Source organism: Oncorhynchus masou, chromosome 30 (genome assembly GCF_036934945.1).
Source record: "Oncorhynchus masou masou isolate Uvic2021 chromosome 30, UVic_Omas_1.1, whole genome shotgun sequence".
NCBI classification, from domain to species: domain Eukaryota; kingdom Metazoa; phylum Chordata; class Actinopteri; order Salmoniformes; family Salmonidae; genus Oncorhynchus; species Oncorhynchus masou.
Window position 1 is genome coordinate 69,808,434 of NC_088241.1, and position 25,547 is coordinate 69,833,980.

Below are 25,547 nucleotides of genomic sequence, written 5' to 3' on the forward strand. Positions count from 1 at the left end.
TGGTTGGGGCTGCAGGGTAGCCTAGTGGTTGGGGCTGCAGGGTAGCCTAGTGGTTGGGGCTGCAGGGTAGCCTAGTGGTTGGGGCTGCAGGGTAGCCTAGTGGTTGGGGCTGCAGGGTAGACAAGTGGTTGGGGCGTCAGGGTGGCCTAGTGGTTGGGGCGTCAGGGTAGCCTAGTGGTTGGGGCTGCAGGGTAGCCTAGTTGTTGGGGCTGCAGGGTAGCCTAGTGGTTGGGGTGGCAGGGTAGACAAGTGGTTGGGGCTGCAGGGTAGCCTCGTGGTTAGAGCGTTGGACTAGTAACCAGAAGGTTGCAAGTTCAAATCCCAGAGCTGACAAGGTACAAATCTGTTGTTCTGCCCCTGAACAGGCTGTTAACCCACTGTTCCTAGGCTGTCATTGAAAATAAGAATTTGTTCTTTAACTGACTTGCCTAGTAAAATAAATAAATAAATATTGTTGTCGGGAATTAGTATCTTAGTTGAGACAGTTTCTTTCTGTGGTTTTTATTTATTACTCTTAAAATCAATCAACCAACCAACCAATCGAGTAATCAATCAACCAGCCAACCAATCGAGTAATCAATCAACCAACCAACCAATCGATCTATTCACCCCAGATGTGTCCTGTCTCTCCTCCAGGTTCATATCAGGGCCAGTGGATGGGTGGGATGCGGCATGGATATGGCGTGCGCCAGAGTGTTCCGTACGGCATGGCCACTGTGATCCAGTCCCCACTACGTACCTCCTTGGCATCCCTGCGCTCCGAGCAGAGTAACGGCTCCGTGCTCCAGGATCTCTCCGGTGACACGCCCGCCGGCGGCCGCGGCGGGTTCGTCCTCAACTTCCACTCGGACGGCGAAGTGGTCACCGGGAAGAAGAAGAAGGGTCTGTTCCGCCACGGGTCGCTGTTCGGGAGCCTCCGTCGGCTACACAAGTCTGAATCGAAGTCGTCCATCTCCAGCAAGAGGAGTTCGGCACGCAGCGACGCCGCTATGAGCCACATCAGCTCCTCCGACGCGGACGCCAACTCCACTGTCTCCCTGGGCGACGGAGAGCTGCCGGAAGAGGACTTGGTATTGGAGGATCACGTGGACGCCACCACCACCGAGACGTACATGGGGGAGTGGCTGAACGACAAGCGCAACGGGTTCGGCGTCAGCGAACGTTCCAACGGGATGAAGTACGAGGGGGAGTGGCTGAACAACAAGCGCCACGGCTACGGGTGCACTACCTTCCCCGAGGGGAACAAGGAAGAAGGGAAGTACAAGAATAACGTGTTGGTTCGTGGAATAAGGAAGCAGCTGATCCCGCTAAAGAACCCCAAAACCAAAGAGAAGGTGGACCGGGCCGTGGAGGGGGCGCGGAGGGCAGGGGCCATCGCCAGGACGAAAGTGGAAATAGCAGCTTCCAGGTAGGTCCCTGGGGATGTGGGGCGTGTGGGTGTGCATGTGTGAGAGAGAGAGAATGACAGAATGAGTGTTCCACCTGTAAATACACACTCTATGCAGCATTCAGATACACAAGGTCAAAGCCCTTCCTACTTTCCCATTCTGCCTGATATGACTGATATCACTAGAGTTGGGATTGAAGACCAGCCTTCTAGAAAAGCAGTCTCATGACAGTGGGCCCTAATGTTCATTCACTATCGTTATCACCATCTAGTGGGCCCTAATGTTCATTCATCATCGTTATCACCATCTAGTGGGCCCTAATGTTCATTCATCATCATTATCACCATCTAGTGGGCCCTAATGTTCATTCACTATCGTTATCACCATCTAGTGGGCCCTAATGTTCATTCACTATCGTTATCACCATCTAGTGGGCCCTAATGTTCATTCACTATCTAGGGGGCCCTAATGTTCATTCACTATCTAGTGGGCCCTAATGTTCATTCACCATCTAGTGGGCCCTAATGTTTATTCACCATCTAGTGGGCCCTAATGTTCATTCACCATCTAGTGGGCCCTAATGTTCATTCACCATCTAGTGGGCCCTAATGTTCATTCATCATCGTTATCACCATCTAGTGGGCCCTAATGTTTATTCACCATCTAGTGGGCCCTAATGTTCATTCACCATCTAGTGGGCCCTAATGTTCATTCATCATCGTTATCACCATCTAGTGGGCCCTAATGTTCATTCACCATTGTTATCACCATCTAGTGGGCCCTAATGTTCATTCACCATCACCAACCAGTGCTTCTGTGTGATGCCACCAGTTTATTAGTCCTTGTGTGTGTGAGTGTGTGTGCGCTCTTTGTGTTCTATGCTTCTATCCTCTCATATCACATACAGTGTTTCACCTGTGTTAACTTAGCAGAGGCAGGCAGCCTGATTTAGGTAAATTCTGGGCCATGCCAAGTTTATCTGGTGTGCCGTATAACGATAGACACACACACACGCACCTACCCAGGGACAGGCACCCAGGGACAGGCACCCAGGGACAGGCATCCAGGGACAGGCACCCAGGGACAGGCACCCAGGGACAGGCATCCAGGGACAGGCACCCAGGGACAGGTATACAGGGACAGGCACCCAGGGACAGGTATACAGGGACAGGCACCCAGGGACAGGCACCCAGGGACAGGCACCCAGGGACAGGCACCCAGGGACAGGCACCCAGGGACAGGCATCCAGGGACAGGCACCCAGGGACAGGCACCCAGGGACAGGCATCCAGGGACAGGCACCCAGGGACAGGTACCCAGGGACAGGCACCCAGGGACAGGCACCCAGGGACAGGCACCCAGGGACAGGCACCCAGGGACAGGTATACAGGGACAGGCACCCAGGGACAGGTACCCAGGGACAGGCACCCAGGGACAGGTATACAGGGACAGGCACCCAGGGACAGGCATCCAGGGACAGGCACCCAGGGACAGGCACCCAGGGACAGGCACCCAGGGACAGGCACCCAGGGACAGGTATACAGGGACAGGCACCCAGGGACAGGCACCCAGGGACAGGCACCCAGGGACAGGTACCCAGGGACAGGCACCCAGGGACAGGTACCCAGGGACAGGTATACAGGGACAGGCATCCAGGGACAGGCACCCAGGGACAGGCACCCAGGGACAGGCATCCAGGGACAGGTATACAGGGACAGGCACCCAGGGACAGGCACCCAGGGACAGGAACCCAGGGACAGGCATCCAGGGACAGGCACCCAGGGACAGGTATACAGGGACAGGCACCCAGGGACAGGCACCCAGGGACAGGCATCCAGGGACAGGCACCCAGGGACAGGTATACAGGGACAGGCACCCAGGGACAGGCACCCAGGGACAGGTATACAGGGACAGGCACCCAGGGACAGGCACCCAGGGACGGGCACCCAGGGACAGGTATACAGGGACAGGCACCCAGGGACAGGCACCCAGGGACAGGCACCCAGGGACAGGCACCCAGGGACAGGTATACAGGGACAGGCACCCAGGGACAGGTATACAGGGACAGGCACCCAGGGACAGGTACCCAGGGACAGGCACCCAGGGACAGGTATACAGGGACAGGCACCCAGGGACAGGCACCCAGGGACAGGCATCCAGGGACAGGCACCCAGGGACAGGTACCCAGGGACAGGCACCCAGGGACAGGCACCCAGGGACAGGTATACAGGGACAGGCACCCAGGGACAGGCACCCAGGGACAGGTATACAGGGACAGGCACCCAGGGACAGGCACCCAGGGACAGGCATCCAGGGACAGGCACCCAGGGACAGGTACCCAGGGACAGGCACCCAGGGACAGGCACCCAGGGACAGGCACCCAGGGACAGGCACCCAGGGACAGGCATCCAGGGACAGGCACCCAGGGACAGGCACCCAGGGACAGGCACCCAGGGACAGGCACCCAGGGACAGGCATCCAGGGACAGGCACCCAGGGACAGGCACCCAGGGACAGGCACCCAGGGACAGGTATACAGGGACAGGTATACAGGGACAGGCACCCAGGGACAGGCACCCAGGGACAGGCACCCAGGGACAGGTATACAGGGACAGGTATACAGGGACAGGCATCCAGGGACAGGCACCCAGGGACAGGCACCCAGGGACAGGCACCCAGGGACAGGCACCCAGGGACAGGTACCCAGGGACAGGCACCCAGGGACAGGTATACAGGGACAGGCACCCAGGGACAGGCACCCAGGGACAGGCACCCAGGGACAGGCACCCAGGGACAGGCACCCAGGGACAGGCACCCAGGGACAGGCACCCAGGGACAGGCACCCAGGGACAGGCACCCAGGGACAGGTACCCAGGGACAGGCACCCAGGGACAGGTATACAGGGACAGGCACCCAGGGACAGGTATACAGGGACAGGCACCCAGGGACAGGTACCCAGGGACAGGCACCCAGGGACAGGTATACAGGGACAGGCACCCAGGGACAGGCACCCAGGGACAGGCATCCAGGGACAGGCACCCAGGGACAGGTACCCAGGGACAGGCACCCAGGGACAGGCACCCAGGGACAGGTATACAGGGACAGGCACCCAGGGACAGGCACCCAGGGACAGGTATACAGGGACAGGCACCCAGGGACAGGCACCCAGGGACAGGCATCCAGGGACAGGCACCCAGGGACAGGTACCCAGGGACAGGCACCCAGGGACAGGCACCCAGGGACAGGCACCCAGGGACAGGCACCCAGGGACAGGCATCCAGGGACAGGCACCCAGGGACAGGCACCCAGGGACAGGCACCCAGGGACAGGCACCCAGGGACAGGCATCCAGGGACAGGCACCCAGGGACAGGCACCCAGGGACAGGCACCCAGGGACAGGTATACAGGGACAGGTATACAGGGACAGGCACCCAGGGACAGGCACCCAGGGACAGGCACCCAGGGACAGGTATACAGGGACAGGTATACAGGGACAGGCATCCAGGGACAGGCACCCAGGGACAGGCACCCAGGGACAGGCACCCAGGGACAGGCACCCAGGGACAGGCACCCAGGGACAGGTACCCAGGGACAGGCACCCAGGGACAGGTATACAGGGACAGGCACCCAGGGACAGGCACCCAGGGACAGGCACCCAGGGACAGGCACCCAGGGACAGGCACCCAGGGACAGGCACCCAGGGACAGGCACCCAGGGACAGGCACCCAGGGACAGGCACCCAGGGACAGGTACCCAGGGACAGGCACCCAGGGACAGGTATACAGGGACAGGCACCCAGGGACAGGCACCCAGGGACAGGCACCCAGGGACAGGCACCCAGGGACAGGCACCCAGGGACAGGTACCCAGGGACAGGTATACAGGGACAGGCACCCAGGGACAGGTACCCAGGGACAGGCACCCAGGGACAGGTATACAGGGACAGGCACCCAGGGACAGGCATCCAGGGACAGGCACCCAGGGACAGGCACCCAGGGACAGGCATTCAGGGACAGGCACCCAGGGACAGGTACCCAGGGACAGGCACCCAGGGACAGGTACCCAGGGACAGGCACCCAGGGACAGGTATACAGGGACAGGCACCCAGGGACAGGCACCCAGGGACAGGCACCCAGGGACAGGTACCCAGGGACAGGCACCCAGGGACAGGTATACAGGGACAGGCACCCAGGGACAGGCACCCAGGGACAGGCATCCAGGGACAGGCACCCAGGGACAGGTACCCAGGGACAGGCACCCAGGGACAGGCATCCAGGGGAGAGCAGGTGTTCTGGATGTGACCTTTTCATGGGCGGCACATCCCAATGGCAACCTGTTCCCTATATAGTGCACACTACTTTTGACCAGAGCTTCCTATAGGCTCCTTAGTCTAAAGTAGTGCACTACATAGGGAATAGGGTGCCATTTATGACGCTGACAGTACATCTCTCCTTTTCCCTTCAGAAGACTGATTACTGTTTGGCGGTTTAGCAAATATGTGCTGCGTAGAGTTGTGTCATCACAAACCTACTCAATATTTGTAACGGTATGTGTTCTACCGCCAAGACTTAACTTTCACAGTCATTCTTTCAGTAGTATTATAGGTAGTAGATAGAGAATGTGTGAGAGAGTCAGAATATGTAGAGACTGAGAGAGAGTCAACAGAATATATAGAGACTGAGAGAGAGTCAGAATATATAGAGACTGAGAGAGAGTCAGAATATGTAGAGACTGAGAGAGAGTCAACAGAATATATAGAGACTGAGAGAGAGTCAGAATATATAGAGACTGAGAGAGAGTCAGAATATATAGACTGAGAGAGAGTCAGAATATATAGAGACTGAGAGAGAGTCAAAAGAATATATAGAGACTGAGAGAGAGTCAACAGAATATATAGAGACTGAGAGAGAGTCAACAGAATATATAGAGACTGAGAGAGTCAACAGAATATATAGAGACTGAGAGAGAGTCAGAATATATAGAGACTGTGTGAGAAAGTCAGAATATATAGAGACTGAGAGAGAGTCAGAATATATAGAGACTGAGAGAGAGTCAGAATATATAGAGACTGAGAGAGAGTCAACAGAATATATAGAGACTGAGAGAGAGTCAGAATATATAGAGACTGAGGGAGAGAGTCAGAATATATAGAGACTGAGAGAGAGTCAGAATATATAGACTGAGAGAGAGTCAGAATATATAGAGACAGAGAGAGAGTCAACAGAATATATAGAGACTGAGAGAGAGTCAACAGAATATATAGAGACTGAGAGAAAGTCAACAGAATATATAGAGACTGAGAGAGAGTCAACAGAATATATAGAGACTGAGAAAGAGAGTCAACAGAATATATAGAGACTGAGAAAGAGAGTCAACAGAATATATAGAGACTGAGAGAGAGTCAACAGAATATATAGAGACAGAGAGAGTCAACACAATATATAGAGACTGAGAGAGTGTCAACACAATATATAGAGACTGTGTGAGAGTGTCAGAATATATAGAGACAGAGAGAGAGTCAACAGAATATATAGAGACTGAGATAGAGAGTCAACAGAATATATAGAGACTGAGAGAGAGTCAACAGAATATATAGAGACTGAGAAAGAGAGTCAACAGAATATATAGAGACTGAGAAAGAGAGTCAACAGAATATATAGTGACTGAGAGAGAGTCAACAGAATATATAGATACTGAGAGAGAGTCAGAATATATAGTGACTGAGAGCGAGTCAACAGAATATATAGAGACTGAGAGCGAGTCAACAGAATATATAGAGACTGAGAGGGAGTCAACAGAATATATAGACTGAGAGAGAGTCAGAATATATAGAGACTGAGAGAGAGTCAACAGAATATATAGAGACTGAGAGAGAGTCAACAGAATATATAGAGACTGAGAGAGAGTCAGAATATATAGAGACTGAGAGAGTCAACAGAATATATAGAGACTGAGAGAGAGTCAACAGAATATATAGTAACTGAGAGAGAGTCAGAATATATAGAGACTGAGAGAGAGTCAGAATATATAGAGACTGAGAGAGAGTCAGAATATATAGAGACTGAGAGAGAGTCAGAATATATAGAGACTGAGAGAGAGTCAACGGAATATATAGAGACAGAGAGAGTCAACACAATATATAGAGACTGAGAGAGTGTCAACACAATATATAGAGACTGTGTGAGAGAGTCAGAATATATAGAGACAGAGAGAGAGTCAACAGAATATATAGAGACTGAGATAGAGAGTCAACAGAATATATAGAGACTGAGAGAGAGTCAACAGAATATATAGAGACTGAGAAAGAGAGTCAACAGAATATATAGAGACTGAGAAAGAGAGTCAACAGAATATATAGTGACTGAGAGAGAGTCAACAGAATATATAGAGACTGAGAGAGAGTCAGAATATATAGTGACTGAGAGCGAGTCAACAGAATATATAGAGACTGAGAGCGAGTCAACAGAATTTATAGAGACAGAGAGAGTCAACAGAATATATAGAGACTGAGAGAGAGTCAACAGAATATATAGTAACTGAGAGAGAGTCAGAATATATAGAGACTGAGAGAGAGTCGGAATATATAGAGACTGAGAGAGAGTCAGAATATATAGAGACTGAGAGAGAGTCAACAGAATATATAGAGACTGAGAGAGAGTCAACGGAATATATAGAGACAGAGAGAGTCAACACAATATATAGAGACTGAGAGAGTGTCAACACAATATATAGAGACTGTGTGAGAGAGTCAGAATATATAGAGACAGAGAGAGAGTCAACAGAATATATAGAGACTGAGATAGAGAGTCAACGGAATATATAGAGACTGAGAGAGAGTCAACAGAATATATAGAGACTGAGAGAGAGTCAGAATATATAGAGACTGAGAGAGAGTCAGAATATATAGAGACTGAGAGAGAGTCAGAATATGTAGAGACTGAGAGAGAGTCAACAGAATATATAGAGACTGAGAGAGAGTCAGAATATATAGAGACTGAGAGAGAGTCAGAATATATAGACTGAGAGAGAGTCAGAATATATAGAGACTGAGAGAGAGTCAAAAGAATATATAGAGACTGAGAGAGAGTCAACAGAATATATAGAGACTGAGAGAGAGTCAACAGAATATATAGAGACTGAGAGAGTCAACAGAATATATAGAGACTGAGAGAGAGTCAGAATATATAGAGACTGTGTGAGAAAGTCAGAATATATAGAGACTGAGAGAGAGTCAGAATATATAGAGACTGAGAGAGAGTCAGAATATATAGAGACTGAGAGAGAGTCAACAGAATATATAGAGACTGAGAGAGAGTCAGAATATATAGAGACTGAGGGAGAGAGTCAGAATATATAGAGACTGAGAGAGAGTCAGAATATATAGACTGAGAGAGAGTCAGAATATATAGAGACAGAGAGAGAGTCAACAGAATATATAGAGACTGAGAGAGAGTCAACAGAATATGTAGAGACTGAGAGAGAGTCAACAGAATATATAGAGACTGAGAGAGAGTCAGAATATATAGAGACTGAGAGAGAGTCAGAATATATAGACTGAGAGAGAGTCAGAATATATAGAGACTGAGAGAGAGTCAAAAGAATATATAGAGACTGAGAGAGAGTCAACAGAATATATAGAGACTGAGAGAGAGTCAACAGAATATATAGAGACTGAGAGAGTCAACAGAATATATAGAGACTGAGAGAGAGTCAGAATATATAGAGACTGTGTGAGAAAGTCAGAATATATAGAGACTGAGAGAGAGTCAGAATATATAGAGACTGAGAGAGAGTCAGAATATATAGAGACTGAGAGAGAGTCAACAGAATATATAGAGACTGAGAGAGAGTCAGAATATATAGAGACTGAGGGAGAGAGTCAGAATATATAGAGACTGAGAGAGAGTCAGAATATATAGACTGAGAGAGAGTCAGAATATATAGAGACAGAGAGAGAGTCAACAGAATATATAGAGACTGAGAGAGAGTCAACAGAATATATAGAGACTGAGAGAAAGTCAACAGAATATATAGAGACTGAGAGAGAGTCAACAGAATATATAGAGACTGAGAAAGAGAGTCAACAGAATATATAGAGACTGAGAAAGAGAGTCAACAGAATATATAGAGACTGAGAGAGAGTCAACAGAATATATAGAGACAGAGAGAGTCAACACAATATATAGAGACTGAGAGAGTGTCAACACAATATATAGAGACTGTGTGAGAGTGTCAGAATATATAGAGACAGAGAGAGAGTCAACAGAATATATAGAGACTGAGATAGAGAGTCAACAGAATATATAGAGACTGAGAGAGAGTCAACAGAATATATAGAGACTGAGAAAGAGAGTCAACAGAATATATAGAGACTGAGAAAGAGAGTCAACAGAATATATAGTGACTGAGAGAGAGTCAACAGAATATATAGATACTGAGAGAGAGTCAGAATATATAGTGACTGAGAGCGAGTCAACAGAATATATAGAGACTGAGAGCGAGTCAACAGAATATATAGAGACTGAGAGGGAGTCAACAGAATATATAGACTGAGAGAGAGTCAGAATATATAGAGACTGAGAGAGAGTCAACAGAATATATAGAGACTGAGAGAGAGTCAACAGAATATATAGAGACTGAGAGAGAGTCAGAATATATAGAGACTGAGAGAGTCAACAGAATATATAGAGACTGAGAGAGAGTCAACAGAATATATAGTAACTGAGAGAGAGTCAGAATATATAGAGACTGAGAGAGAGTCAGAATATATAGAGACTGAGAGAGAGTCAGAATATATAGAGACTGAGAGAGAGTCAGAATATATAGAGACTGCGAGAGAGTCAACGGAATATATAGAGACAGAGAGAGTCAACACAATATATAGAGACTGAGAGAGTGTCAACACAATATATAGAGACTGTGTGAGAGAGTCAGAATATATAGAGACAGAGAGAGAGTCAACAGAATATATAGAGACTGAGATAGAGAGTCAACAGAATATATAGAGACTGAGAGAGAGTCAACAGAATATATAGAGACTGAGAAAGAGAGTCAACAGAATATATAGAGACTGAGAAAGAGAGTCAACAGAATATATAGTGACTGAGAGAGAGTCAACAGAATATATAGAGACTGAGAGAGAGTCAGAATATATAGTGACTGAGAGCGAGTCAACAGAATATATAGAGACTGAGAGCGAGTCAACAGAATTTATAGAGACAGAGAGAGTCAACAGAATATATAGAGACTGAGAGAGAGTCAACAGAATATATAGTAACTGAGAGAGAGTCAGAATATATAGAGACTGAGAGAGAGTCGGAATATATAGAGACTGAGAGAGAGTCAGAATATATAGAGACTGAGAGAGAGTCAACAGAATATATAGAGACTGAGAGAGAGTCAACGGAATATATAGAGACAGAGAGAGTCAACACAATATATAGAGACTGAGAGAGTGTCAACACAATATATAGAGACTGTGTGAGAGAGTCAGAATATATAGAGACAGAGAGAGAGTCAACAGAATATATAGAGACTGAGATAGAGAGTCAACGGAATATATAGAGACTGAGAGAGAGTCAACAGAATATATATATACTGAGAGAGTCAGAATATATAGAGACTGAGAGAGAGTCAGAATATACAGAGACTTAGAAGAGAGTCAGAATATATATATATACTGAGAGAGAGTCAGAATATATAGAGACTGAGAGAGAGTCAGAATATATAGAGACTGAGAGAGAGTCAGAATATATAGAGACTAAGAGAGAGTCAGAATATATAGAGACTGAGAGAGAGTCAGAATATATAGAGATTGAGAGAGAGTCAGAATATATAGAGACTGAGAGAGTCAGAATATATAGAGACTGAGAGAGAGTCAGAATATATAGACTGAGAGAGAGTCAACAGAATATATAGAGACTGAGAGAGAGTCAGAATATATAGAGACTGAGAGAGAGTCAGAATATATAGAGACTGAGAGAGAGTCAGAATATATAGAGACTGAGAGAGAGTCAACAGAATATATAGAGACTGAGAGTCAACAGAATATATAGAGACTGAGAGAGAGTCAACAGAATATATAGTAACTGAGAGAGAGTCAGAATATATAGAGACTGAGAGAGAGTCGGAATATATAGAGACTGAGAGAGAGTCAGAATATATAGAGACTGAGAGAGAGTCAACAGAATATATAGAGACTGAGAGAGAGTCAACGGAATATATAGAGACAGAGAGAGTCAACACAATATATAGAGACTGAGAGAGTGTCAACACAATATATAGAGACTGTGTGAGAGAGTCAGAATATATAGAGACAGAGAGAGAGTCAACAGAATATATAGAGACTGAGATAGAGAGTCAACGGAATATATAGAGACTGAGAGAGAGTCAACAGAATATATAGAGACTGAGAAAGAGAGTCAACAGAATATATAGAGACTGAGAAAGAGTGTCAACAGAATATATAGTGACTGAGAGAGAGTCAACAGAATATATAGAGACTGAGAGAGAGTCAGAATATATAGTGACTGAGAGCGAGTCAACAGAATATATAGAGACTGAGAGCGAGTCAACAGAATATATAGAGACAGAGAGAGTCAACAGAATATATAGAGACTTAGAGAGTCAGAATATATAGAGACTGAGAGAGAGAGTCAACAGAATATATAGAGACTGAGAGAGAGTCAACAGAATATATAGAGACTGAGAAAGAGAGTCAACAGAATATATAGAGACTGAGAAAGAGAGTCAACAGAATATATAGAGACTGAGAGAGTCAGCAGAATATATAGAGACTGAGAGAGTCAACACAATATATAGTGACTGAGAGAGAGTCAACAGAATATATAGAGACTGAGAAAGAGAGTCAACAGAATATATAGAGACTGAGAGAGAGTCAACAGAATATATAGAGACTGAGAGAGAGTCAACAGAATATATAGAGACTGAGAAAGAGAGTCAACAGAATATATAGAGACTGAGAAAGAGAGTCAACACAATATATAGTGACTGAGAGCGAGTCAACAGAATATATAGAGACTGAGAGCGAGTCAATAGAATATATAGAGACTGAGAGAGAGTCAACAGAATATATAGAGACTGAGAGAGTCAGAATATATAGAGACTGAGAGAGAGAGTCAACAGAATATATAGAGACTGAGAAAGAGAGTCAACAGAATATATAGAGACTGAGAGAGTCAACAGAATATATAGAGACTGAGAGAGTCAACAGAATATATAGAGACTTAGAGAGTCAGAATATATAGAGACTGAGAGAGAGAGTCAACAGAATATATAGAGACTGAGAGAGAGTCAACAGAATATATAGAGACTGAGAAAGAGAGTCAACAGAATATATAGAGACTGAGAAAGAGAGTCAACAGAATATATAGAGACTGAGAGAGTCAGCAGAATATATAGAGACTGAGAGAGTCAACACAATATATAGTGACTGAGAGAGAGTCAACAGAATATATAGAGACTGAGAAAGAGAGTCAACAGAATATATAGAGACTGAGAGAGAGTCAACAGAATATATAGAGACTGAGAGAGAGTCAACAGAATATATAGAGACTGAGAAAGAGAGTCAACAGAATATATAGAGACTGAGAAAGAGAGTCAACACAATATATAGTGACTGAGAGCGAGTCAACAGAATATATAGAGACTGAGAGCGAGTCAATAGAATATATAGAGACTGAGAGAGAGTCAACAGAATATATAGAGACTGAGAGAGTCAGAATATATAGAGACTGAGAGAGAGAGTCAACAGAATATATAGAGACTGAGAAAGAGAGTCAACAGAATATATAGAGACTGAGAGAGTCAACAGAATATATAGAGACTGAGAGAGAGTCAACAGAATATATAGAGACTGAGAAAGAGAGTCAACAGAATATATAGAGACTGAGAAAGAGAGTCAACACAATATATAGTGACTGAGAGTCAACAGAATATATAGAGACTGAGAGAGTCAACACAATATATAGTGACTGAGAGTCAACAGAATATATAGAGACTGAGAAAGAGAGTCAACAGAATATATAGAGACTAAGAGAGTCAACACAATATATAGTGACTGAGAGTCAACAGAATATATAGAGACTGAGAGAGAGTCAACAGAATATATAGAGACAGAGAGAGAGTCAACAGAATATATAGAGACTGAGAGAGAGTCAACAGAATATATAGAGACTGAGAGAGAGTCAACAGAATATATAGAGACTGAGAGAGAGTCAACAGAATATATAGAGACTGAGAAAGAGAGTCAACAGAATATATAGAGACTGAGAAAGAGAGTCAACAGAATATATAGAGACTGAGAGAGAGTCAACAGAATATATAGAGACAGAGAGAGTCAACACAATATATAGAGACTGAGAGAGTGTCAACACAATATATAGAGACTGTGTGAGAGTATCAGAATATATAGAGACAGAGAGAGAGTCAACAGAATATATAGAGACTGAGATAGAGAGTCAACAGAATATATAGAGACTGAGAGAGAGTCAACAGAATATATAGAGACTGAGAAAGAGAGTCAACAGAATATATAGAGACTGAGAAAGAGAGTCAACAGAATATATAGTGACTGAGAGAGAGTCAACAGAATATATAGATACTGAGAGAGAGTCAGAATATATAGTGACTGAGAGCGAGTCAACAGAATATATAGAGACTGAGAGCGAGTCAACAGAATATATAGAGACTGAGAGGGAGTCAACAGAATATATAGACTGAGAGAGAGTCAGAATATATAGAGACTGAGAGAGAGTCAACAGAATATATAGAGACTGAGAGAGAGTCAACAGAATATATAGAGACTGAGAAAGAGAGTCAACAGAATATATAGAGACTGAGAGAGAGTCAACAGAATATATAGAGACTGAGAAAGAGAGTCAACAGAATATATAGAGACTGAGAGAGTCATAATATATAGAGACTGAGAGAGAGTCAACAGAATATATAGAGACTGAGAGAGAAAAAGTTAACAAGCTGTGGACACATTTTTGCGGATGACAGTATTTTATTTAAGGACATGGACATAGCTGATGTGGATACCCATAACACCTTTCTTCAGGCGACTTGTGTTTATAGCCAGGAGTTTTTCCTGCCTGACATCACCAGAAAAAACTATGGGACAGGTTTTTCCTGTACTGCTTATAATCATGTTGTAAATAGCTTTGTGATGTGATTCAGTGTTATAACCAGTCTTTATGAACACTGTGGTTATGTAAACATCACTATGTAGTAGCTAGAGGACAGAGTGTTATAACCAGCCTTTATAAACACTGTGGCTAGTTAGTGGTTATGTAAATGTCACTATGTAGTAGCTAGCTGACAGTGTTATAACCAGCATTTATAAACACTGTGGCTAGTTAGTGGTTATGTAAACGTCACTATGTAGTAGCTAGAGGACAGAGTGTTATAACCAGCCTTTATAAACACTGTGGCTAGTTAGTGGTTATGTAAACATCACTATGTAGTAGCTAGCTGACAGAGTGTTATAACCAGCCTTTATAAACACTGTGGCTAGTTAGTGGTTATGTAAACATCACTATGTAGTAGCTAGCTGACAGAGTGTTATAACCAGCCTTTATAAACACTGTGGCTCGTTAGTGGTTATGTAAACGTCACTATGTAGTAGCTAGAGGACAGAGTGTTATAACCAGCCTTTATAAACACTGTGGCTAGTTAGTGGTTATGTAAACGTCACTATGTAGTAGCTAGAGGACAGAGTGTTATAACCAGCCTTCATAAACACTGTGGCTAGTTAGTGGTTATGTAAACGTCACTATGTAGTAGCTAGCTGACAGTGTTATAACCAGCCTTTATAAACACTGTGGCTAGTTAGTGGTTATGTAAACATCACTATGTAGTAGCTAGAGGACAGAGTGTTATAACCAGCCTTTATAAACACTGTGGCTAGTTAGTGGTTATGTAAACGTCACTATGTAGTAGCTAGAGGACAGAGTGTTATAACCAGCCTTTATAAACACTGTGGCTAGTTAGTGGTTATGTAAACATCACTATGTAGTAGCTAGCTGACAGAGTGTTATAACCAGCCTTTATAAACACTGTGGCTAGTTAGTGGTTATGTAAACATCACTATGTAGTAGCTAGCTGACAGAGTGTTATAACCAGCCTTTATAAACACTGTGGCTAGTTAGTGGTTATGTAAACATCACTATGTAGTAGCTAGCTGACAGTGTTATAACCAGCCTTTATAAACACTGTGGCTAGTTAGTGGTTATGTAAACATCACTATGTAGTAACTAGCTGACAGACATGCTGTGGTATTGATCAGTAGAGGTGATCTGATTTCATTGTCCTGGAATAGCCTGAGTGGATCCAGAGAGAGGAAGAGGAGAGGCAACCAACTGACAGAGGAGAGGGAGAGAAAGAGGAGAGGAAACCAACTGACAGAGGAGAGGGAGAGAAAGAGGAGAGGAAACCAACTGACAGAGGAGAGGAAACCAACTGACAGAGGAGAGGAAACCAACTGACAGAGGAGAGGGAGAGAAAGAGGAGAGGAAACCAACTGACAGAGGAGAGGAAACCAACTGACAGAGGAGAGGGAGAGAAAGAGGAGAGGAAATGGGGATGAGAATGGATTCAGTCAAATGGAGAGGAGTTAATTTGCTGAGCAGGAGAAGGAGGTCAAGGGAGGGATAGATAGATTGGGGAGTCTGGATGGACAGAAGTAGTGTGATAACAGAAAGGAGAGGACAGACACACCCAACACAAACACACACACACATACCCAACACAAACACACACAAACACACACCCAACACACACCCAACACAAACGCACACACACACCCACCCAACACAAACACACACACACCAAACAACAAACACACACACGCACACACCCAACACACACCCAACACAAACACACACACACACACCCAACACAAACACACACACACACCCAACACAAACACACACACAACCAACACAAACACACACACACCCAACACAAACAAACACAAACACACACACACACACAAACACACACACCACAAACACTCACACTACTCTATGAGAAAGCAGGCCTCAACGAGCCGTCCAATCATCCCCTGGGGCAGAGCTAATGACCTCATTGTCTTGAACAGCCAATCAATAGCCTAGCCTGATGCTGGTGTAGAGTCCTCTGTGGTGCCAGCTTCCAGGACCAGTCTGTGTGTCTGTGTGTTTATGTGTCTCCTAGGTTAATGTGTCGGTGAGTTTCCTCATTCACAGACTAAGCCTTCAGCCTTATCTCCACAGAAGGAACCTCTCTTGGAAAGGTCATTACAGCCAACAGGCTGTGCAACTGTCTGAGTATGAATGGGAGGTGTGGCGTGGTGTGGCATGGTCTCTGAACAGAGATAAGTGCTGTGCTGGCCGGCATTCCTCTCCTTCAAGACTAGTAGAGAGAGGAGCAGAGAGAGAGAGGAGCAGAGAGAGAGAGGAGCAGAGAGAGAGAGGAGCAGAGAGAGAGAGGAGCAGAGAGAGAGAGAGGAGCAGAGAGAGAGAGGAGCAGAGAGAGAGTGGAGCAGAGAGAGAGAGAAGCAGAGAGAGAGAAAGAAGCAGAGAGAGAGAGAGGAGCAGAGAGAGAGAGAGGAGCAGAGAGAGAGAGGAGCAGAGAGAGAGAGGAGCAGAGAGAGAGAGAGGAGCAGAGAGAGAGAGAGGAGCAGAGAGAGAGGAGCAGAGAGAGAGAGAGGAGCAGAGAGAGAGAGAGGAGCAGAGAGGGAGAGAAGCAGAGAGAGAGAGGAGCAGAGAGAGAGAGGAGCAGAGAGAGAGAGGAGCAGAGAGAGAGAGGAGCAGAGAGAGAGAGGAGCAGAGAGAGAGAGAGGAGCAGAGAGAGAGAGGAGCAGAGAGAGAGAGAGGAGCAGAGAGAGAGAGGTGCAGAGAGAGAGAGGAGCAGAGAGAGAGAGAGGAGCAGAGAGAGAGAAGCAGAGAGAGAGAGGAGCAGAGGAGCAGAGAGAGAGAAACACAGAGAGTACACAGCGGCAGAATACCTGACCACTGTGACTGACCCAAAATTAAGGAAAGCTTTGACTATGTACAGACTCAGCGAGCATAGCCTTGCTATTGAGAAAGGCCGCCGTAGGCAGACATGGCTCTCAAGAGAAGACAGGCTATGTGCTCACTGCCCACAAAATGAGGTGGAAACTGAGCTGCACTTCCTAACCTCCTGCCCAATGTATGACCATATTAGAGAGACATATTTCCGTCAGATTACACAGATCCACAAAGAATTCGAAAACAAATCCAATTTTGAAAAACTCCCATATCTACTGGGTGAAATTCCACAGTGTGCCATCACAGCAGCAAGATTTGTGACCTGTTGCCATGAGAAAAGGGCAACCAGTGAGGAACAAACACCATTGTAAATACAACCCATATCTATGCTTATTTATTTTATCTTGTGTCCTTTACCATTTGTACCTTGTAAAAACACTGTATATATATATATATAATATGACATTTGTAATGTCTTTATTGTTTTGAAACTTCTGTATGTGTGATGTCTACTGTTAATTTTTATTGTTTACCTTACTTGCTTTGGCAATGTTAACACATGTTTCCCATGCCAATAAAGCCCCTTGAATTGAATTGAATTGAGAAGCAGAGATGAGCAGAGAGAGCGAGGAGCAGAGGAGCAGAGAGAGGGGAGCAGAGAGAGAGAGGAGCAGAGGAGCAGAGAGAGAGATTTACAACACATTATTCCAGTCCTGCATCTTCCTCCCAGACTTTTATATTCTTAATGACTCTTCCTCAGTCCCCAGCCTTTTATATTCTTAATGACTCTTCCTCAGTCCCCAAATATCTCTGTGGTGAAACCTCTATAGTGTCCAGGACTATGTGTTGTAGTGACACCTCCCTAGTGACCAGGACTATGTGTTGTAATGACACCTCCTTAGTGACCAGGACTATGTGTTGTGGTGACACCTCCCTAGTGACCAGGACAATATGTTGTAGTGACACCTCCCTAGTGACCAGGACTATGTGTTGTTGTAGTGACACCTCCCTAGTGACCAGGACTATGTGTTGTAGTGACACCTCCCTAGTGACCAGGACTATGTGTTGTAGTGACACCTCCCTAGTGACCAGGACTATATGTTGTAGTGACACCTCCCTAGTGACCAGGACTATGTGTTGTGGTGACACCTCCCTAGTGACCAGGACTATGTGTTGTTGTAGTGACACCTCCCTAGTGACCAGGACTATGTGTTGTTGTAGTGACACCTCCCTAGTGACCAGGACTATGTGTTGTTGTGACACCTCCCTAGTGACCAGGACTATGTGTTGTTGTAGTGACACCTCCCTAGTGACCAGGACTATGTGTTGTTGTAGTGACACCTCCCTAGTGACCAGGACTATGTGTTGTTGTAGTGACACCTCCCTATTGACCAGGACTATGTGTTGTAGTGACTCCTCCCTAGTGACCAGGACTATGTGTTGTAGTGACACCTCCCTAGTGACCAGGACTATGTGTTGTTGTAGTGACACCTCCCTAGTGACCAGGACTATGTGTTGTTGTGACACCTCCCTAGTGACCAGGACTATGTGTTGTTGTGACACCTCCCTAGTGACCAGGACTATGTGTTGTTGTGACACCTCCCTAGTGACCAGGACTATGTGTTGTTGTAGTGACACCTCCCTAGTGACCAGGACTATGTGTTGTAGTGACATCTCCCTAGTGACCAGGACTATGTGTTGTTGTAGTGACACCTCCCTAGTGACCAGGACTAAATGTTGTGGTGACACCTCCCTAGTGACCAGGACTATGTGTTGTTGTGACACCTCCCTAGTGACCAGGACTATGTGTTGTTGTAGTGACACCTCCCTAGTGACCAGGACTATGTGTTGTAGTGACATCTCCCTAGTGACCAGGACTATGTGTTGTTGTAGTGACACCTCCCTAGTGACCAGGACTATGTGTTGTAGTGACACCTCCCTAGTGACCAGGACTATGTGTTGTTGTAGTGACACCTCCCTAGTGACCAGGACTATATGTTGTAGTGACACCTCCCTAGTGACCTGGACTATGTGTTGTGGTGACACCTCCCTAGTGACCAGGACTATATGTTGTTGTGGTGACACCTCCCTAGTGACCAGGACTATGTGTTGTTGTGGTGACACCTCCCTAGTGACCAGGACTATGTGTTGTTGTAGTGACACCTCCCTAGTGACCAGGACTATATGTTGTAGTGACACCTCCCTAGTGACCAGGACTATGTGTTGTAGTGACACCTCCCTAGTGACCAGGACTATGTGTTGTTGTAGTGACACCTCCCTAGTGACCAGGACTATGTGTTGTTGTGGTGACACCTCCCTAGTGACCAGGACTATATGTTGTAGTGACACCTCCCTAGTGACCAGGACAATATGTTGTAGTGACACCTCCCTAGTGACCAGGACTATGTGTTGTAGTGACACCTCCCTAGTGACCAGGACTATATGTTGTAGTGACACCTCCCTAGTGACCAGGACTATGTGTTGTTGTAGTGACACCTCCCTAGTGACCAGGACTATATGTTGTAGTGACACCTCCCTAGTGACCTGGACTATGTGTTGTGGTGACACCTCCCTAGTGACCAGGACTATGTGTTGTTGTGGTGACACCTCCCTAGTGACCAGGACTATATGTTGTTGTGGTGACACCTCCCTAGTGACCAGGACTATGTGTTGTTGTGGTGACACCTCCCTAGTGACCAGGACTATATGTTGTGGTGACACCTCCCTAGTGACCAGGACTATGTGTTGTAGTGACACCTCCCTAGTGACCAGGACTAAATGTTGTGGTGACACCTCCCTAGTGACCAGGACTATGTGTTGTTGCAGTGACACCTCCCTAGTGACGAGGACTATGTGTTGTTGTAGTGACACCTCCCTAGTGACCAGGACTATGTTATGTTGTAGTGACACCTCCCTAGTGACCAGGACTATGTGTTGTTGTAGTGACACCTCCCTAGTGACCAGGACTATGTGTTGTAGTGACACCTCCCTAGTGACCAGGACTATGTGTTGTAGTGACACCTCCCTAGTGACCAGGACTATGTGTTGTGGTGACACCTCCCTAGTGACCAGGACTATGTGTTGTTGTAGACTGAGAGAGAGTCAACAGAATATATAGAGACTGAGAGAGAGTCAACAGAATATATAGTGACAGAGAGAGTCAGAATATATAGAGACTGAGAGAGAGTCAGAATATATAGAGACTGAGAGAGAGTCAGAATATATAGAGACTGAGAGAGAGTCAGAATATATAGAGACTGAGAGAGAGTCAGAATATATAGAAACTGAGAGAGAGTCAGAATATATAGAGATTGAGAGAGAGTCAACAGACTATATAGAGACTGAGAGAGAGTCAACAGAATATATAGTGACTGAGAGAGAGTCAGAATATATAGAGACTGAGAGAGAGTCAGAATATATAGAGACTGAGAGAGAGACAGAATATATAGAGACTGAGAGAGAGTCAGAATATATAGAGACTGAGAGAGAGTCAGAATATATAGAGACTGAGAGAGAGTCAGAATATATAGAGACTGAGAGAGAGTCAGAATATATAGAGACTGAGAGAGAGTCAACAGACTATATAGAGACTGAGAGAGAGTCAACAGAATATATAGAGACTGAGAGAGAGTCAACAGAATATATAGTGACTGAGAGAGTCAGAATATAAAGAGACTGAGAGAGAGTCAGAATATATAGAGACTGAGAGAGAGTCAGAATATATAGAGACTGAGAGAGAGTCAGAATATATAGAGACTGAGAGAGAGTCAGAATATATAGAGACTGAGAGAGAGTCAACAGACTATATAGTGACTGAGAGAGAGTCAGAATATATAGAGACTGAGAGAGAGTCAGAATATATAGTGACTGAGAGAGTCAGAATATATAGAGACTGAGAGAGAGTCAGAATATATAGAGACTGAGAGAGAGTCAGAATATATAGAGACTGAGAGAGAGTCAGAATATATAGAGACTGAGAGAGAGTCAGAATATATAGAGACTGAGAGAGAGTCAGAATATATAGAGACTGAGAGAGAGTCAGAATATATAGAGACTGAGAGAGAGTCAGAATATATAGAGACTGAGAGAGAGTCAACAGACTATATAGTGACTGAGAGAGAGTCAGAATATATAGAGACTGAGAGAGAGTCAACAGACTATATAGAGACTGAGAGAGAGTCAACAGAATATATAGTGACTGAGAGAGAGTCAGAATATATAGAGACAGAGAGAGTCAGAATATATAGAGACTGAGAGAGAGTCAGAATATATAGAGACTGAGAGAGAGTCAGAATATATAGAGACTGAGAGAGAGTCAGAATATATAGAGACTGAGAGAGAGTCAGAATATATAGAGACTGAGAGAGAGTCAGAATATATAGAGACTGAGAGAGAGTCAACAGACTATATAGTGACTGAGAGTCAGAATATATAGAGACTGAGAGAGAGTCAGAATATATAGAGACTGAGAGAGTCAGAATATATAGAGACTGAGAGAGAGTCAGAATATATAGTGACTGAGAGAGAGTCAGAATATATAGAGACTGAGAGAGTGTCAGAATATATAGAGACTGAGAGAGAGTCAGAATATATAGAGATTGAGAGATTGTCAGAATATATAGAGACTGAGTAGAGTCAACAGAATATATAGAGACTGAGAGAGAGTCAACAGAATATATAGAGACAGAGAGAGTCAACAGAATATATAGTGACTGAGAGATAGTCAGAATATATAGAGACTGAGTAGAGAGTCAACAGAATATATAGAGACAGAGAGAGTCAACAGAATATATAGAGACAGAGAGTCAACAGAATATATAGAGACAGAGAGAGTCAACATAATGTATAGAGACTGAGAGAGAGTCAACAGAATATATAGAGACTGAGAGAGAGTCAACAGAATATATAGAGACAGAGAGAGAGTCAGAATATATAGAGACTGAGAGAGAGTCAACAGAATTTATAGACACTGAGAGAGAGTCAACAGAATATATAGAGACTGAGAGAGGGTCAACAGAATATATAGAGACTGAGAGAGAGTCAACAGAATATATAGACACTGAGAGAGAGTCAACAGAATATATAGAGACTGAGAGAGAGTCAACAGAATATATAGAGACTGAGAGAGGGTCAACAGAATATATAGAGACTGAGAGAGTCAACAGAATATATAGACACTGAGAGAGAGTCAACAGAATATATAGAGACTGAGAGAGGGTCAACAGAATATATAGAGACTGAGAGAGAGTCAACAGAATATATAGACACTGAGAGAGAGTCAACAGAATATATAGAGACTGTGTGAGAGAGTCAGAATATATAGAGACTGAGAGAGAGTCAACAGAATATATAGAGACTGAGAGAGAGTCAACAGAATATATAGTGACAGAGAGAGTCAGAATATATAGAGACTGAGAGAGAGTCAGAATATATAGAGACTGAGAGAGAGTCAGAATATATAGAGACTGAGAGAGAGTCAGAATATATAGAGACTGAGAGAGAGTCAGAATATATAGAAACTGAGAGAGAGTCAGAATATATAGAGATTGAGAGAGAGTCAACAGAATATATAGAGACTGAGAGAGAGTCAACAGAATATATAGTGACTGAGAGAGAGTCAGAATATATAGAGACTGAGAGAGAGTCAGAATATATAGAGACTGAGAGAGAGTCAGAATATATAGAGACTGAGAGAGAGTCAACAGACTATATAGAGACTGAGAGAGAGTCAACAGAATATATAGAGACTGAGAGAGAGTCAACAGAATATATAGTGACTGAGAGAGTCAGAATATATAGAGACTGAGAGAGAGTCAGAATATATAGAGACTGAGAGAGAGTCAGAATATATAGAGACTGAGAGAGAGTCAGAATATATAGAGACTGAGAGAGAGTCAGAATATATAGAGACTGAGAGAGAGTCAGAATATATAGAGACTGAGAGAGAGTCAGAATATATAGAGACTGAGAGAGAGTCAGAATATATAGAGACTGAGAGAGAGTCAGAATATATAGAGACTGAGAGAGAGTCAACAGACTATATAGTGACTGAGAGAGAGTCAGAATATATAGAGACTGAGAGAGAGTCAACAGACTATATAGAGACTGAGAGAGAGTCAACAGAATATATAGTGACTGAGAGAGAGTCAGAATATATAGAGACAGAGAGAGTCAGAATATATAGAGACTGAGAGAGAGTCAGAATATATAGAGACTGAGAGAGAGACTATATAGTGACTGAGAGAGAGTCAGAATATATAGAGACTGAGAGAGAGTCAGAATATATAGAGACTGAGAGAGAGTCAGAATATATAGAGACTGAGAGAGTCAGAATATATAGAGACTGAGAGAGAGTCAGAATATATAGTGACTGAGAGAGAGTCAGAATATATAGAGACTGAGAGAGAGTCAGAATATATAGAGACTGAGAGAGAGTCAGAATATATAGAGATTGAGAGATTGTCAGAATATATAGAGACTGAGTAGAGTCAACAGAATATATAGAGACTGAGAGAGAGTCAACAGAATATATAGAGACAGAGAGTCAACAGAATATATAGAGACAGAGAGAGTCAACATAATGTATAGAGACTGAGAGAGAGTCAACAGAATATATAGAGACTGAGAGAGAGTCAACAGAATATATAGAGACAGAGAGAGAGTCAGAATATATAGAGACTGAGAGAGAGTCAACAGAATATATAGACACTGAGAGAGAGTCAACAGAATATATAGAGACTGAGAGAGGGTCAACAGAATATATAGAGACTGAGAGAGAGTCAACAGAATATATAGACACTGAGAGAGAGTCAACAGAATATATAGAGACTGAGAGAGAGTCAACAGAATATATAGAGACTGAGAGAGGGTCAACAGAATATATAGAGACTGAGAGAGTCAACAGAATATATAGACACTGAGAGAGAGTCAACAGAATATATAGAGACTGAGAGAGGGTCAACAGAATATATAGAGACTGAGAGAGAGTCAACAGAATATATAGACACTGAGAGAGAGTCAACAGAATATATAGAGACTGTGTGAGAGAGTCAGAATATATAGAGACTGAGAGAGAGTCAACAGAATATATAGAGACTGAGAGAGAGTCAACAGAATATATAGTGACAGAGAGAGTCAGAATATATAGAGACTGAGAGAGAGTCAGAATATATAGAGACTGAGAGAGAGTCAGAATATATAGAGACTGAGAGAGAGTCAGAATATATAGAAACTGAGAGAGAGTCAGAATATATAGAGATTGAGAGAGAGTCATCAGAATATATAGAGACTGAGAGAGAGTCAACAGAATATATAGTGACTGAGAGAGAGTCAGAATATATAGAGACTGAGAGAGAGTCAGAATATATAGAGACTGAGAGAGAGACAGAATATATAGAGACTGAGAGAGAGTCAGAATATATAGAGACTGAGAGAGAGTCAGAATATATAGAGACTGAGAGAGAGTCAGAATATATAGAGACTGAGAGAGAGTCAGAATATATAGAGACTGAGAGAGAGTCAGAATATATAGAGACTGAGAGAGAGTCAACAGACTATATAGAGACTGAGAGAGAGTCAACAGAATATATAGAGACTGAGAGACAGTCAACAGAATATATAGTGACTGAGAGAGTCAGAATATATAGAGACTGAGAGAGAGTCAGAATATATAGAGACTGAGAGAGAGTCAGAATATATAGAGACTGAGAGAGAGTCAGAATATATAGAGACTGAGAGAGAGTCAGAATATATAGAGACTGAGAGAGAGTCAGAATATGTAGAGACTGAGAGAGAGTCAACAGACTATATAGTGACTGAGAGAGAGTCAGAATATATAGAGACTGAGAGAGAGTCAACAGACTATATAGAGACTGAGAGAGAGTCAACAGAATATATAGTGACTGAGAGAGAGTCAGAATATATAGAGACAGAGAGAGTCAGAATATATAGAGACTGAGAGAGAGTCAGAATATATAGAGACTGAGAGAGAGACTATATAGTGACTGAGAGAGAGTCAGAATATATAGAGACTGAGAGAGAGTCAGAATATATAGAGACTGAGAGAGAGTCAGAATATATAGAGACTGAGAGAGTCAGAATATATAGAGACTGAGAGAGAGTCAGAATATATAGTGACTGAGAGAGAGTC

The 25,547-nt window shown here is 44.2% G+C and overlaps 1 protein-coding gene across 1 annotated transcript in view; it reads left to right on the top strand.

Moving 5' to 3' along the window:
• The window catches only part of LOC135522958 (junctophilin-1-like), a 117,432-nt gene that overhangs the window by 8,651 nt on the left and 83,234 nt on the right, over positions 1-25,547 (top strand). The window contains exon 3 of the mRNA XM_064949686.1: positions 637-1,408. Within this exon, the coding sequence (XP_064805758.1) occupies positions 637-1,408 (772 nt within the window). The remainder of the gene's footprint in view (positions 1-636; positions 1,409-25,547) is intronic.